This window comes from Durio zibethinus, chromosome 9 (assembly GCF_047325235.1).
Source record: "Durio zibethinus cultivar Kanyao isolate XHJ-2024 chromosome 9, ASM4732523v1, whole genome shotgun sequence".
Lineage (NCBI taxonomy): Eukaryota > Viridiplantae > Streptophyta > Magnoliopsida > Malvales > Malvaceae > Durio > Durio zibethinus.
Genome location: NC_143170.1, coordinates 25581633 through 25594164, shown reverse-complemented (window position 1 = coordinate 25594164; position 12532 = coordinate 25581633). Strand labels below are relative to the sequence as shown.

General features: G+C 32.1%; 2 protein-coding genes across 4 annotated transcripts; one reads left to right on the top strand and one right to left on the bottom strand.

Annotated features, from left to right (window-relative positions):
* The first annotated feature begins 327 nt into the window (after positions 1-327).
* LOC111312506 (uncharacterized) lies at positions 328-6456 on the top strand. Of its 3 annotated transcripts, XR_016345219.1 has the most exons (9): positions 346-767; positions 1418-1711; positions 2011-2082; positions 4582-4649; positions 4920-5076; positions 5493-5576; positions 5663-5752; positions 5965-6199; positions 6299-6456. XR_016345219.1 is itself a non-coding variant. In XM_022912836.2 (8 exons), exons 2-8 carry the CDS (start codon positions 1439-1441, stop codon positions 6088-6090), a joined length of 867 nt encoding a protein of 288 aa, XP_022768571.2. In that variant the 5' UTR covers positions 328-767; positions 1418-1438; the 3' UTR covers positions 6091-6376. The 3 variants fall into 3 exon arrangements, 2 of the variants coding, with proteins under 2 accessions (XP_022768571.2, XP_089622080.1); XM_022912836.2 differs by having other exon boundaries at positions 328-767; positions 5968-6376; XM_089765954.1 differs by having other exon boundaries at positions 347-767; positions 5965-6456.
* A 965-nt stretch (positions 6457-7421) lies between these two features.
* On the bottom strand, positions 7422-10714 carry LOC111312500 (putative arabinosyltransferase ARAD1). Its single transcript, XM_022912823.2, has 3 exons — positions 10624-10714; positions 9003-10398; positions 7422-8098 (listed from the first exon to the last, which is right to left on the bottom strand). The coding sequence occupies exons 2-3, from the start codon at positions 9987-9989 to the stop codon at positions 7601-7603; spliced, it is 1485 nt and encodes a 494-aa protein (XP_022768558.2). The 5' UTR covers positions 9990-10398; positions 10624-10714; the 3' UTR covers positions 7422-7600.
* Positions 10715-12532: the final 1818 nt, after the last annotated feature.

The window sequence follows — 12532 nt, the reverse complement described above, 5'->3', positions numbered from 1 at the left end:
TATTAAATTTGTAAAAATGTATAATAATACTAATAATATGAAAATTAAAAAAATTATAATGAATTTTTATAGTTACAATTGAAGAAAACATAAATTATATAAAAAAGAAAATATATTAAATATTAACTTGTTATTATAAAACCAAAGAATTTAATAAATTTCACTTCTTTAGATAGAATTTGAAAAAAAATTTAAACCTTCTAAAATTCATAATTTAAATTCTAAATTTTATTTTATCAAATAAAAAAAAATTATTTTAAATTAAAAAAAATTTATTAATGAAATCCCTCTTTAAAATTTCACATCCATAAGAAAACAGGTTGAGAATTTAACTTAAAAAATAAAAATAAATAAAAAAACTTCCATCCTTTTGCCGGCCATATTTTTGTTCGGAATTGAATGAAGTGTCTGAAAGGAAATTTCCGACGATAACCTTTGACGTCTGAAAGGTAAATAAACCAAACCAAACAGCGACAAACTGTCGTAAATTACGCAATAATCCTTGTCTTTGGATGGATGTTACCGAGCCTTAAACTGCAAAGCTTCGTTTAAACCGAGCTTCAATGTCTCTATCCAAGTGCCAAAAATTTTTTTTAGTTTAATTGTACTCAATTATTTTTAATATAAATAAGGAAAAAGAAAACTCATCTCTTATAGATTTGTTTCATTTCCAAGCAAAGAAAAAGAAAGACCTTGGACTTTTCATTAAAGCTTTATAAGAGAAGCAAAAAAACAATTCAGGCTCCCAAAAGAAGCGCCATTTTCAGGTAAAATTTTACACTCCTTATGTTTGATTTTTTATTTAATTGGTTTGTTCGATTCTGATCATGATTGTTGCTTTTTTGTTTTGGGTTTTGAATTGATTTTGGGAATTTCGGTGGTTGCTAAGAAAATGAAAGAAGTAGTTTGGGCTTTCTTTTTCTTCTTCATTTTTTTTGGAAAATTGAAAAAACTGAACATTTTGAGTGAAAGCTGATTTTTTTTTTTTTTTAATTTTACAGAACTAAAGCTGAAAGCTTTAAGGTAGTTGGTTTGCCTTTTTTTTTTTTTTAATTTATTTAGAAAATTTTTTTTCTGTATTGCGTAATAGGAAGAAAATTTTAAAAAATAAATAAAAGAGAAGATTTTGAGTTCTCTATGCAAATAAATAATAAAAGAAAGAGATACAGAGCAAGGGAATATTTTGCATCTGATGTTCATATGCGAAGGGTTTCCAGTAATGACACTTAAAAAAAAAGAATGAGATTTCGACTTCTTGTATCTTGCTGAACTTATTACATTCCAAACAGTTGAATCTAACATTAAGTTTTAAAGTCTAACACTTGTATGTTAGTTTTGGAAGTAAATTTTGCAGTTATAGCTTCACATATTTTCTGATTTTAATGGGAATTTTTGCTGCATTATTGTGTGTTATAAGGACCTTTCCTTTTGGATACAAATGGGTGATCATCTGGTTTTATGTGTTGACCGTCTCATAACACCTGAAAGTTTGCAATCAATGGAACAAGGTGAGGCTGTGGGATCTTCTGGTGAAGGTTCTTCTCAAGCAGCTGAGCCTCATTCTTGTGCTATTGATGTTAAGGAAATGGAAGAACATGGTTCATGTGATGTAGAAGAACCACTAATCCAGACAGTTGAATGCCGAATCTGCCAGGAGGAGGACAGCATTAAGAATTTGGAGACACCTTGCGCATGCAGTGGCAGTTTGAAGGTATTCACTTTTTGGAGCATTTTGACATCTAACTCGTTTCTGCTCCATATAATGTATTCAGCTTCAAAATTTTGCAGTTACCATTAGCTATAAGTATTATCAGATTCCTATTTTGTGGAAAGATATTTGTGAGCTATGTTGAGTGCCATAATGATGTGAAGAAAGGGCTTGATGGGTTTTTCCTTCTTTACTTTCAGATTACTTCTAATCCTTCCTTTTTAATCATTATATGATTTCATTGGTTCATCTTCATATTTTTGTGGTATAATAGCTTTAGCTGACTAATTTTCATTGTCCAGTTTGCCCACAGGAAATGTGTTAAGCATTGGTGCAATGAGAAGGGAGATATAACTTGTGAGATATGTCATCAGGTAAACCCCTTTTTAAGAATCTGGAATTATTGCTATCTGATTAGTTCATATATGAGGAAGAAATCTATTTAACTTTTGTATTTTCATTTGGCCTACATCAATTTCACATATTCATGAAAATAAACAAGTGCATAGTTTTGGAGGGTAACAGTTTTAAATTCCTCTTCTGATTTACTAATTAAGTCATTGATTAACGACTATGGCATATAGTTGCACACTTACCTGGTTTCATGATGTTTTTTCTCAAGTACTTAAAGAGGGGTAAAACCTTTATATTGTGGCTCTTTTCAATTTCAGATGAGGAAATATTGAACACTTGTCATATGGTTGCTTTATTTTTCCTTAATGTTTTAACTCCCTGATCTTGAAGGAGGTTTTCCAATTTTACCTTTTGGTTGCCTGTGTGTTTTTGTTGACTTGTCATGGCATTTCATCTGATAGTATTGAATTTTTTGTAGTTATTTTATGCTAACAACAGTTTTAAATGCTCAAGGATGCTTTTTTATGCTCTTTGGTATCCTAGGGGAACCTTTTAGTGGATTTTATTTCCATATGAAAATCTTGGTTCTTTGTCCAAGTTAGGGGTGTAAGTAAGCCAAGTCAAGTCATTCCAGGATCAGGCTTGAGCTCAGCTTTATTTGAAAACTCGAGTCTTGAAACTTGGCTTGAGCTCAACCGACTTCATTTTTCATCCTTGAGCTTGGTTCATAACTTAGTTGAGCAGCTTGAGCTTGGCTTGTAACTTACCCAAGCAACTCGAGATTGGCTCGATAGGCTCAATTAGACTTGGTAAAATCATAAATATAGACATTAAACACCTTATTTTCGTAATTTACTTATATATACATATTAAGGTCATGTTTGGTGCACAAGATTATGATAGGATAAAATAATATTATGAATAGGATTAGATTAACTAATGTTATCCTATCTTATGTTTGATGTATACAAGGATTAAGAGAGGATAATTTATTTATTCGTTAAAATTATACTTCCTCAAAGTTTATACAATTTAAATTATTGATGTAATTTTTAAGGGCATAATAGGACATGTAAGTTTAATCCAATAGATTAAAAATAATCCTCTACTTTTTCAAAGGATAGAGTTATCCTATTGGCATAGGATATCTAATCATTTCAATAATCCAATCCTTTTATTTAAGTGCATAACAAACATGTGATAGGATGGTTAGTATCCTATCCTTCAACTAATCCTATGTGCCAAACATTGCCTAAATATATTATACTATAATTAAAAAAATAAAAAGTTTGATTATGCTCACGAGCCTCTCAAGTTGACGTGAGTATTCACTGATAAATTAAAAATATTCACCGAGTATTCACTAAGTTGACCTGAGTAGCTTATGAGTAGCTTGACTTGTTTGCACCTCTAGTCCAAGTTGTGATTTTGTCCTTTCTTTTAGTTGTTCTAGGCTTAATCCTTTAACCCCAAATGTAAAATCAGTTATGTCATTAAAGGGTTTTAAGTCCAAAAATGTTAATTTTAATGTGTGAAATATGGACAATCTTTCTGTTTCAAGGTGTTAGGATGAAACTGTTGAAGTAAAATGCAGCAGTAGTTCTTTTGCTTTAAGTAAAAGTACCAATCATATTAATAAAGAGGTTCCTTTCAAACCCTAGTTCTTTATTCTAAGAAAATTAGAGCATATTGATCCTTCATTGTATGAATGACAGCGGGTATAGCTGAAAAATAAGTCACCATTGTATATTGTTCACTTGGTCTTTCTCATATAACCTCATCTACCTAGTTGTTGTCAACTGGCAAATTGTATGCTGATCACAAATCAAGTTTCTGGCATAGAGGCAGTGAACTTATTGAATATGTTGTGGCAATATTCATGACCTATATGTTATCTAAACTAAATTTTTTATTCAAGTGGAAAATGAGAAGTATATTAGCAGCCACCACTTGAGGAACAATCCTTTTGAAAACCGTGAAGTGATCTGAAATAATTTACAGATTGCAAACTACGTGTATGCAAGAATCTACTTTTATAAACATTTTGTTTAGCTTAAAGGTTGGATGTTGCTGATCTGCCTCTTCTATGTTCAACATGACATAGGTTTGGCTTTATGTGTTGGAGAATTAAAAAATGTGTCTCAGGTTTAAATTTTAGTTTTGCCTGCTGATAAATATGGGCTTATGCATCTTTTGATAAAATTGTTTATTTTGCTGTTGCATGTTTTCAAATGGCAGAAGGGTTTATTTACAAATATTTATGCCACAATGCTCTGTGCATGCTATCAGATGCATTTGTCAGTCATAATCTGCTATTAGCTGCTACTTGGTGATTGTTGCTGTCCATGTGATATATCAAAATATGCATTTGTATTTTCTGGAAGACAAAAATATACTTTTTCTATTGTTGGAAGGTTCATGTGATGAGTATGTTTCATTACCTGAAATAGTTTTAGTTTTGAGTTGAATAATTAGACCAATTTACTGACTTTTTCCTGCAAAAAATCTTTGATTTGCAGCCTTACCAACCCGGATATACAGCACCGCCCCCTCCCCCTCAGTCAGAGGATGCAACAAGTGATATCAGGCAAGTGTCAAGTGTGCACTTATTTATCCAGAAGATTGACATGATAAAAGATCAGTGTTGCTCTAACTTTGCTCTCTTTTTCTTTCCTGGTGTTTTTTTTTATTGATGTTGGTCTTGTAACCATAATTGAAACTTTGATATCTCAAAGAGCCTTTTCTGTATCTGAGGATCCATCTATATCAGAAGCTGTTTGGTAATCTGTAGGATGAGTTGCTATCGTATGCTCATCACTTTTGACCTCTTATCATCCTATTTTTTATATTGATACAGTGAGGGTTGGACAATCTCTGGTGCTCCTTTGGATTTGCGTGATCCTCGAATTTTAGCGATGGCAGCTGCAGAACGCCATCTTTTGGAGGCAGATTATGAAGAATATGCTGATTCCAATGCTAGTGGAGCTGCATTTTGCCGCTCTGCTGCCCTAATTGTAAACTTTTATTCCTCTATAAAAATAAAACTATTTGTTAGCTGTTCTTACTTAATTGGCATGATTTAATAAAAATTCTTGGTGGTTCCTTACTTCCTTTCATTTTCTTTGAGATTTTTGCTCACGGTAGATCTTGCATTGATGTTAAAGCATCTTGTGTGTTATGCGATGCAGTAATTTTTTTTTTTTTTTAATCTCATTTGCCCATGTCCTTTTAAACTGGCATGTTGAATTGGGTCCTAAATCCTTAGTTTCTAGTTTTTGGAGGCAAATGAAATCAGACTTTTGGTTCTCAGTCGTACCAGACTTTTTTTTCTGTCCTTATTGTCTTGTCCCATCCAAATCAATAATAGGAATTAGTGTCAATTTTCTTCTTCTAGTTCTGTTTAGATCTTATTTACTCTGTTTATTTGCAGCTAATAGCTCTTCTGCTCTTGAGGCATGCTCTTTACCTAACGAATGGAGATGTGGATGATGATGATGCATCTACTTTTTTCTCTGTAAGCATCATTGTATGAATTTTCAGTAATCTTTTAGTAATTTACATTGTTTTGTTGTTTAATTCAAATTTTTTTATGCTATGTAGCTTTTCCTGCGTCGTGCTGCCGGTTTTCTTCTCTCATGTTACATCATGGTCTGGGCCATCAGCATATTGCAGCGCCGAAGGCAGAGACAGGTAAGGCCTTGTTTTCTTAAAAAATGAAAGCACAATTTTACATTAGCAATTTGGCATGTTGAGTTTAGTTGATCTACATTACAGAAGAAGAAAACTGAAAGTATAGATTCTTGTCTTTGTCTGAGATATGTACTCCACACGCTTGATAATCTGGAGACTTATTAAGAAAATATTGCATCAAAACTGATTCATTTATCTTTCCCCTATCAAAACAGGAAGCAGCAGCTCTTGCAGCAACTGAAGTTGCATTTATGATACAGGCAGGGCAACGTCGGGGTGTACAGTTCACTATAGCACCAGGACCTCCAGCGACTCCTCATCAGGAGCCACTTCCATAATATGACGGTACTTTTCTCTAGGAAGAGGCTATGGCGGTGAAGAGGGTAGGTTACTAATGAAACTGCGGTTGTCTTGCTCGTTCTACTATCAGTGAAAGAAAACGGGGAGGTTGTGTTCCTCGAGTTTGTTATGTTGTACTTCTAGTTGTTTGAAGATTTTTTTTCCTCATTCGAAGTAATCAATTTCACTGTTTGTGTTTGTACATAGATATCATTTTCACTGCATGAGGAACTTGTATTCCTGGCGTTGTTGTCACTGAAATTTAATTCCAAACTTTCTTCGATACTCCGAAATTTCTGGTGAGGTTGAGGCCGACTCTTCACATTTGAAACAACTTCAATAACTCATAGCCATTTTTGTTCTTACTGTGAATGGTTTCCCTTTCTCGTATATACTCTGTTTTATATTTGCATGTTTAACTTATCCGATCATGTCATAAGTCATAATGCAAGAGGTTGTCCTTGAATGTATCATGTTTAAGGAGGTGAAGTTGATTGCTCTTGTTGGCATTAGGCGTGTAAACTGTAAACGACTGAAGCTACTCTTGAGCCTGCACTCATGAGCTATACTGTATAGTTAGATTTGAAAAAAACTCAAGTTTGACTTGTTTATTGTTGAATCCAGTTCAAGCTACTCAAGTAAAGAATCAAGTTGAGTTTTAGTATTTACTCAACTTGAGAGGTTTATGAACTTCATTGAGGTTTTTAATTTTTTGTAGAGAGGTTATGAGTTTAATGGAGTTTTTTTTAAGTAAATAATAAAAAATAATGATTAATGTCAATATTTACAAGTTTACGAAGCTTAATCGAGCTTAATAAATCAAATTCGAGCGATTTAATTTACGATTCAAATTCAAATACAAAATTAAATTTCAATTGAACTTAAGTCAGATTTTAAATTTCAAGTTTTGAGTTGAATTTGGTAATGTATTGTTTGATTTGATTCAATTAAGTTATAAGTTGATTGGTTCAATTGGTAATGTATTGCTTGATTTGATTCAATTAAGTTATAAGTTGATTGGTTCAATTACGTTTTAAGTTGAACTCAAACATAAAAAATTAAAACTTAATTGAATTCAAGTTAAGTTTAAAATTTTAAGTTTTTGAGCTAAACTTCAGTTTGATAATGTATCAACTCAATTCGGTTCGATTACATTTTAATTTATCGACTCAATCCGATTCAATTACACTTTAATTGCCATCTTTTGCCGGTTTCCTGTTATATTTGTTTTTTGTTTCCTCGTACTGTTACATTTCATTCCTGCAGAAGGTCTTCGCAAAATGTTTAATCTATTCAGTTGTGTTCTAAGAAGCAATATGGACCTATGAAATATACTTAATGCTCAGCATGAATAAAGGAGTGAAAAGGTCTTTACAGATCTTCAACAAAAGCCATGTTTGTTTCTCAATAAATTAAAAAAAAAAATGTACAACCAGCTGTAAATCTGATGATCTCCATAGAATGGAAGGTTAAAAAAAATCTTGTTCTTTCAACTGGTTGTTTGTCATTTTATCTGTGATATCTGTTCTCCCTGTGAATTCTGAATCGTACTGAAGAGACCTTCCGTTCAACGGCCTCCCAAATCATATCCACAGCATCACAAGGCTGGGATGGATACTGATATTGGAAGTGCTGAACAATTTCCTTCAATTTTTCCCACATCTTGGTCCACTGGTCTCTCTTAATTCCTCTAAGAAGGTTCAGTAGGTATCCTTTCTTCACAGCATCTGATGCACGAACAAATATGCAAAATTCTGAGTAGTCGATGACATCTTCAAATGGTAGCTCAATCTCGTCACTTATAATCACAGGAACACAATGGCTAACAATAGCATCAAACAGGCGATTTGAAGAAGGCGTATCACCAGCAATATTGAGGCAGAATTTGGATGAGGCCATCCCTTGCCCGGCCTGGTTGACTCCATTCCCTTGAATGGTGCCAAAAGCAAAGTGTACATCTTTCTCATCTTTGAGAAGGTAATACAGTTCTTGGCGAATGGCTCCTCCCTAAAGAAAAATTTCAGGTAAAAATTTATACTCAGAGAGAGATCTAACCTGGCACATCCAAAATCAAAAACAAAAAAAATTACAGTAACTGGAGAACCCTGTCTCGAACTAATGTAACCAAAGGCACAAAGGAATCTTTTTACACAGAACTCTGCTAATACCCATTTAAGCTAGCAGATAATGCTGCTCTGACTTAAGATTCGCTGCCTATAATCAATTAATCGACTGAGAATCCTAAGACTAATTCACAATCCAACTGCTCACACTGTGCCCCAGAAACGAATAACTCTCTCCCCTTTCCCAAACCAATTCTCCCTTATCTCACCGGCACATGGTGCATGAAAACTTAAGAAAATCTCTACACCTAATACTTTCATTTACTCTTCTATGCCTACTTTTATTAGCGCATTTAAGCCTACATGAATAGTCACCTTCAAAATGGGAGCTCCATGTTATGCATAATCTGGCTATGGCTAGGCTACTAGATGGTTTTGATGATTTCAAAGAACTGTAGGAAGGAAAAAGAAAAACCAATTACTTCCAACTAAAAGTTAAGCTTAAAGAGCACAACAATGGATGGTTGTTATCATCTATCTCCAAACAAGTAACCTAGAAGAAAAATAGCATATAGAAAAAGTGTTAAATGCATATTGTATATTTTCTTCTATTCACATTCACTTGTTGATGTTAACATTGCTCAACAATCAGTTGACAAGTTTACTCACTAGTCCTACCAGGAAAATATTGAGCAACATTTTCAACAAGTCACTTGAATTTTCACTTAAACAAGTTTAAGAAAAAAGAGAAATGTGCCTTAATACAAAGTAGCAGTTTCTATCTCAAGCCATCTAGACAAACAGAAACAAACACTTAGATCTTTCAATGTAAAGGAAGGGAAACTTACGTCTTTCCTGTATATTGCTCCTTGGAAATAGACCAATATTGGGCGTTTATCGAATGGGGCTGAATCAGCACTGGGAATGGTCCTCACGACATGCCTATAAGGAGCTATTATATCCTTCTCGAGATTTGCTATTTCATTAGGGTATCTCCCAAAATCTGCGAGAACAAACATTGCAGAACCTAATTTCCCTCTTACATCCAACATGCTATTTGGATGATGGGCCACAATTAAGTGGTCCTTCCCACCAAATCGCTTCCATTCATCCTGCGTGGTAAGAAACTGAACTAATTTATTCTGCAACATTTGATTAACACTAACTTTCTCCTTTCCTCTAAGCTTGGAATGCCGGTTGTAACTGAGAGATGAAAAGAATGGCACAAAAATTATATCTGCTTGAGTTGAATTCTTCACTCTCATTGCAGCACATGGTCTGACCACATTTGGTGTGTTTGAAGATAGAAGATCAAGGGTGAGCCAGTACTCCATGCTATGCTGTAGATTCAACCCTCCAGGGTATGATGGGATTCTATTTGGGTTGCTTACATCCGGCCACATTTGATTTGATTTTCCTTTCCAACCCAATAACCCAAAGTGAAATTCAGAAGGCAAGTCATACATATATACCCTTAAAAGAGCCTGACTGGTGTCGCAGGACTCGACTTTTTGCTGCCAAGAAGCACACATGTTCTTCCCATAACTGGATTTCTGACAAGACAACTCTCCATTTTTTATTGGTATTTGAGCATCAACTTGTGAAGACTCAGAGGAGAAGAAAGGTAATTTTATTTGCTCACTTTTGACATTGGATTTTAAGTAAACCGACGTGCCATTAAGAAGAATAAATTTGAAAACCGAGCGAGGAAGAAGATATTTATTGCCAAATTGAAGAAGAAACATAGAAGAAAGGATCAAAAGAAACATTGAGATGGTTATTATAAAGAAAAGAAACCTCGAGGGAAAGATGCCTTTTTCCGACATCAATGACATCTTAAACACCGGCTATCTAATAAATTCAGAGAATAAAACAAACAAGCAAAAGAAGGAAACAAATTCAGTTCTAGCTAAACTGCTAAATTGATGTCTCCATTCAATTTGTAATCACCTATTGCTACTTGGTCAGCACAAAACTAGGGGCTAAAACCCAATTTATTTCTTTAAACCCTGAAAGGGTGTGTTGAGAAGACTTGAAGGAGTCTTTCTTCTATGAAATTTTCTAGCACTAAAGACCAGCTTTCTGTACACTCCCAATCCACTCCCCAAGTAAAAGATATTCCTTTCCTGTGAAGTTGTCTTATGAACTAGGTAGACTCACAGATCTTCTACCTCTCAGAAGAAAACCGTAAGCTTCTTCTCTCTTTGTATTGCTCATCAAAGCAAAATTGAAAATACCATTAATCTGCAACATATCAACAAAAAAAAAAATGAACACTCGAAAAGACAGTTCATTTCATCTCATACAAGCAAAATCCCAGGAAAAAAAAATCTTAAAAACTAATATATATAAACTTGAATGAAAAATTATGGAAAAAATCAGAACTTTATCATCTGGGCATTCAAGCTAGATGATTTGCAGAAATGGGTAGCAGACAAAATTACAAGAGAAATTAAAAAAAAAAAGTACCTTAGGGGGTAGAGGGCCTCCACGGAGTGAAGAATCGTTTTATAGGGAACTCTATAATAGTTTCATTTTACTGAGCACTTTTTAAGCTTCGTTGTTAAAGTTAATTGCCATAATTATACATAGTTAAAATTTATTTAGTATTTAATCAAATAATCTTGGTAAATACATTTCCCCGTAGGCAGCAGCTGTCAACGATTTGGAAATGAGAACAGAAAAAAAAGAGAAGTGGAATCAGAGACTTTTTCTTTGTCCTTTTTTTTTTCTTTTAAGTTTTTACTTTACTTTGTTGTCCACTTGAATCATAAAGCTACATTTGTTTTGTTCCTTTGCCTTTGAGATACAACTTCGCTTTCCCAATGTCCAAAATGTAAAGAAAGAATGGGAGGAAGTTTCTCCATTTATTTTTATGGATTTACTAAAGATTAGCACTCTTAATTTAATAATGAATTAATTCCTATATACTTATAATATACTTCCGTTAAAGAGGGTTTATAGGAATTAATTCATTGTTAAATTCATTAAATTGAAAACTAACATGATTAATTTGAATTCATCAATAAAGATATTACCTTTTTGAACTCTTAATTTACTTTTAAATTAATCCCTCCTTATTATTTATTTGATTAAATAAGATATATAATCACTTTTTAAAAATATTATTTTTAAGTCATTTGTTTTTTCATTTTGATTAAAAATATCATAATATATTTTTTAAAGATCTTAAAGATATATTTTTCTAAATTGATTTAACATATTTAAAATTTTACTTTTAGAGTACTCAACTAAAAGGTCGAATCTTTATTAACAAAGAAAAGGGTTCTCCCCTTTACTAATTGAATAAGACACTCATTAGCAAAACCTTATTTTTATTTGTTCCAAATTTTGCATAGCAAGAAATACTAAGTTTCTTTAAAAAGAAGTGAAATGCAGCTGATTTTACTACTATAAATTACAGTTCACCCTTTAATTACTTATCGCCAGATGAATGAAATATACTATGATTATATTTGATGCATAAGATAATAAATAAGATATGATAATAATTATTTTATATTATATTTGATTTATATGTAAAGAAAATGATAAAATTATAAGAAGGATTAGTCATCTTCTTGATATAAGATGATTCAATTTTTTTTAAAGTAGAGAATATTATTGTTAAGCCATGAGATTGAATTTACATATCTTATTATATTTTTAAAAATTATATTAATTTAAATTGTATTAACTTTGAAAAACGATAATTTTGATCAATAAATAAATTATTCTATCATAATCTTTACATACATCAAACACAAGATAATATGATATTATTTAATTTAATGCTAATTATAATATCATCTTATCTTATTCTATTACAATCTTACATACCAAATGTGCCTTATATACCATATATTAAAATTAGGCCGGTAAACATCCTTTTAGTTTTCTTTTTACAAGTCACCAATTCCTTCTCAATTAATATTACAATTAAATGCTATTCACTTATCACTATTTTAAATGAATTGAATTAGTTTTAAACACGTGTGATGTATAAGAATATATTTATAAGTTGTAACTCATTTTTTCATTTTTAGATTACAGTCTCTTTTATATGAATGTTGGTGTATTGCTGTACATTTGGTTCTTATATAAATTTTGAGCATGGACATTTGTTGATATTTAAGAATCACCAATGCTTTTTAATAAATTATTATTGAAATTTGATCTATCTAGCTTTTTTAAGCAAACCATTAAATTTAGAGTTAATATCATAAACGATCCCTAAATTCTAGTAAAATATTCATTGTGGTATATGAATGTAAAACTTTTTTAATATGATATTTGAACTATGAATTTATTAATTAATATAGTACTTGTAAAGTTATTTGTCTTGTATAATCATTTGAAATTAATCATATTAGGAGTG